The sequence below is a fragment of the Micromys minutus genome (genome assembly GCF_963924665.1).
Source record: "Micromys minutus genome assembly, chromosome: 10".
In the NCBI taxonomy this organism is placed as follows: Eukaryota; Metazoa; Chordata; class Mammalia; order Rodentia; family Muridae; genus Micromys; species Micromys minutus.
In genome coordinates this window covers 20,676,400-20,680,423 of record NC_137979.1, presented here as the reverse complement: position 1 = coordinate 20,680,423, position 4,024 = coordinate 20,676,400, and the positions used below count along the sequence as shown (strand labels likewise).

Below are 4,024 nucleotides of genomic sequence, written 5' to 3'. Positions count from 1 at the left end.
CCTCAAAATGCTTCTGCCTCCACCTCAGCTGGGACTTATGTACCCATTGGCACTTGCAACTTATTCCACAGCATTGATCCAACATTAGCAGAGGCTAGTAAAAATCTTACCAGTGATAGAATTCTCACTGTAGTAAAACCACAGCAGCCAGGTTCCCTCCAGTGAGACAACACACGCTCCTTCAGGGCTGGAGGGCTAGGTCAGTGTTGGGAGCCTGCTGCTCCTTCAAAGCACCTACAATTCTATTGCAATGGATGTGCTGCCCTCTTCTGGCTTTTGTAGGCACTGTAGGAATGTCATACAGAATATCAGGGTTTTTCCAATGAATTTCAAAGTTTAGGCTGCATGAGATGGTACCAGCCTCCAAGACTGAACAACCTCTAGGACTCACAAGGTGGGAGAACTGACCCTTAAAGGCCCTTTCCAGGTATCAGTCCACTAGGAATATTTCCAACTGGCCATTCCTATAAATCTGCTCAGTAAAATCCCTCAGGATAAGCCCCGTTGCAAGACCCTGAGGTCACCAAGTACAAAATTCACTATAGCTCCTGATCCTACACAATTATTAGGAAACAGGGAAAAACCCCTTAGTTCCACATAAATTGTCATAGTGCCATTAGGCCAAATGCGAGGGTAGCTGTCCTTGCCAGACCCAAAGACTGACAGAGAAGCAGCGTAAGCCACGAGAAACAAGATATTTGGAAAGCATCACATAAGACAGGATTACTTAAGCAGTCTTTAATGAAAACCATGCAAGAGACGTCTCTACTCCTGCATCTTCTCGATCGTTTCTTCCTTGTATTTGCCCTTCTCCTTCCCTACTTGTCGGGACTTGGCTTTCCTCTCCAGGATCTTCTTGCGGTCCTTGTCCAGTTTTAGCCTGGTGATAACCACCTGCAGAAAAAGAAAAGGCCTCAAGCTTAAAGCAACCACCTAGGCCCAATTAAAGGTCTCATTTCCCATTCCCTAAATAAACCCAGGGTGGTGGATACCCAAATGCTATTTTTTAAAAAAAGATTTATTATATATATGTACACTGTAGCTGTCTTCAGGCACACCAGAAGAGGGCGTGAGATCTCATTAGAGATGGCTGTGAGCCACCATGTATGTGGCTATGGGATTTGAACTCAGGACCTCTGAAGAAGCAGTTAGTGCTCATAACCACTGAGCCATTTCTCCAACCCCAAATGTAATTTTCTAAAAACCTACAAATCATACAGCTTTGGAGCAGAGGCTCAGAGTTTATCCATCTAGTCTAATCTAATCACATGCTGCACACTAAGGATCAAAGGCCAGGAAATGACCACTGTATTTACCTTGAAACTGAGCTAGTGGTAGGAAGCAAAAAACCAAACCAAGAAACAAAAGACCATTAGAGTATGCCACAGAATAAAAACGTTCTGGCTGTTAAGAGACACCTTACTCGGTGTCTGAGGCACACACCTTTAATCTCAGCATCTAGGAAGCAGAGACAAAAACTCAAGAGCTCCCTAAGGTGGGCTGAAAAGTGGGCCAACAGACCTACATGTCTTTGATCTCCATGGGCATCACACACACAGAAGCAAACACGCTTGATGTATCATGACATGTACTATGTGGTGGGAAGGGGAAAGAAACCACGGCAGTTTCAATACTGACATGTAGTCTTTTGGCTTGAATTACATTTTTAGCACGAATGTTGCTGTGTGCATCACTCACAAATCTGGGATAACCGACACCCAAAGTAGGTCTAAGACAGGGTGAAGCTCTCCCTTTCTCAGACTTTAGAATATTAATTATTAAGCTAGAGGGAAAAATATCAGGGTCCTGAACATCAATACCTGATTTTCTTCTAGCTTAATGATTAATAGTGTTGCTTTTGGATACATTTCTAGCACAGGGGGCACTCCCAAGTGTCCTGTAAATATGCAGTCACACCAAGTGGTTTCCTTCTCTCAAAAATACCCACCTTGCTGGGGTGGATGCCCACATGCACAGTTGTGCCATTAGCCTTCTCTCGCTGGACTCGCTCAATGTAGATGACGTACTTCTTCCTGTACACTTGGACTACTTTGCCAATCTGCTGGCCTTTGTAGTGTCCTCGAACAACCTGAATGCAAATTAAGAAAACTGTGAGCAAGGGCAAGAATATAAAAGACAGTAACCCAGAACTTCTGAACCATTTATATACCATGTACTTCCAACAGACCCACACTTCCCCCTTTTGGGGTGGGAATGGGGTACTAGGACTCAAACCCAGGACCTATACATACAAGATAAACCCTATAAACAGTGGGTTAAATCTCTAACCCTAAACCTTTTAGTTTTTGCCTGTATCTAAGGGAAGGCTTATTAAAACCCCAAACTAGTCAAGACTGTTCCCATAGCTGTTTTCAACCCACACCATTCATACCGGGTAAATGTTTCATTTATTAAGCAGTGTTAAAAACTGTTAAGCTGTGCTACGTGGGCTGTGCACACCTTTTATTCTAGCACCGTGTCACACCTCTGCAAGTCTGAGGTCACCTTCTCTACAGAACTAGCCTCAGGACAGCCAAAGGCTACACAAACGAAACCCTGCCTCCTTCAGTAATTGTTTTTAAGGACTCCTAGAACTTGCCAATCGCTAGTTATAAACTACAGCTACAGGAAATCTCATCCTAATAGAACCCCACACAAAAACATTAACAGTGAGAGTTAAGGCGGGACCAAAAAAGCACACGCTTTCCTGTTCTTTTGACTCGAAGCAACTCTTTCAAACATTAAGTGCAGGTCTGAACAAACGAGAAAGACATTCTCATGAGCCTGTATTTGGTGGAGGACTAGTAAACAAACCCGTTGCCCCCTCCCCATAATCGCAAAGCTCCTTTAAGACTCGATTCATCAAGCAAGGAAACACACCTGAACTTCATCATCCTTTCGAATGGGCATAGACCGAACGTTATACTTCTGTCTCAGTTCTTTGGAAAGAGGGGAAGACATGATCTTCCTCCGAATGTGAGAAGGTGCATTGAAATGCCGTTTGCGGTTCTTGCTTCGGTCAGAAGTCACGAAGGGATTGAACTTCATCTTGGCTAAAAACAACAAAAGGCCCTTTAGTGCTTCAAGTCCCAACCAATTCCCCAAACTGCATCCAGTCCACTTCGAAACCACACAACATCCACTAGATAGATGCTTGGCTAGTTCAGTTAACTCCATTAGACCTTCCTATCTCTCAAGTTTTGTTTTTTTTTTTTTTTACGTCTTTCAAGGTGGAGACTCTGCCATTAGTAACAGCTGTCTTACTTTTAGCCTTGACTTCCCAACATAAGCATCCTGTGAGGGTCCTACAAAGCACCGGTCTTTACCTTCTTATTTACGGACTCCGGGGTCCTGAGTTTTACCCCCCATTTAAGCATAAAAACTAGGGCGGATTTCCAAACTCTTCTAACTGGCCAGAGGGCTAACAGCACAGATGACTCGAGGTTGCTATTTAACTAACTACGTCTCTATAGGCCCCAGTCCGCCTTCGAATCCACGAATCCGCTCCCTTTCTAGCCCCAGGTCCTTGGCTAGGAAAGACACAGATCGAGCCCATCCCGCACGGCTCGCTGGGTGATGGCGGGCCAGCAGGACTATCTCGGGGCCTCCGGGAAGAAAACCTCATTGCCTCGCCGCGGATGGCTGCGGATTGCCCGCGACAACCCGCCGAAAACTCACCGGCTTGCGATCAAGCGATGGCCGCAAAAGGAAAGAGATCTACACACGACTTCCGGTTCTGTAAGTTGCCGCGAGATCTCGCGAGAGTCTCGGAGCGAAAAGGGAGAGAAGGTAGCGCTAGAAGAAGAAAATAGGAATGGAAGGTTAGCGGCATCTAGCGGCTCGGAGGGGGAACTGCGAGGGGTTCTGGTGTCTTCCCTTGGAAGTGTGGATGCTGGGCTTAATCCACTGGGGAAGAGGGTTGCTTAGGGACCGTAGGCCAGCAAGATGGAGGAGTGAGAGGACTTGGGGACGTAGCTCAAGTCCTGCTTTCAGCCACCGAGTGGCTCTGGAACCTTGTCCAGAC

At 45.8% G+C, this 4,024-nt stretch overlaps 1 protein-coding gene across 1 annotated transcript; it reads right to left on the bottom strand.

Moving 5' to 3' along the window:
* Positions 1-729: 729 nt before the first annotated feature.
* On the bottom strand, positions 730-3,740 carry RPL26 (ribosomal protein L26). The gene is made up of 4 exons (XM_080923847.1): positions 3,679-3,740; positions 2,881-3,053; positions 1,949-2,089; positions 730-894 (listed from the first exon to the last, which is right to left on the bottom strand). Exons 2-4 carry the CDS (start codon positions 3,046-3,048, stop codon positions 766-768), a joined length of 438 nt encoding a protein of 145 aa, XP_080779973.1. The 5' UTR covers positions 3,049-3,053; positions 3,679-3,740; the 3' UTR covers positions 730-765.
* Between the last annotated feature and the right edge of the window lie 284 nt (positions 3,741-4,024).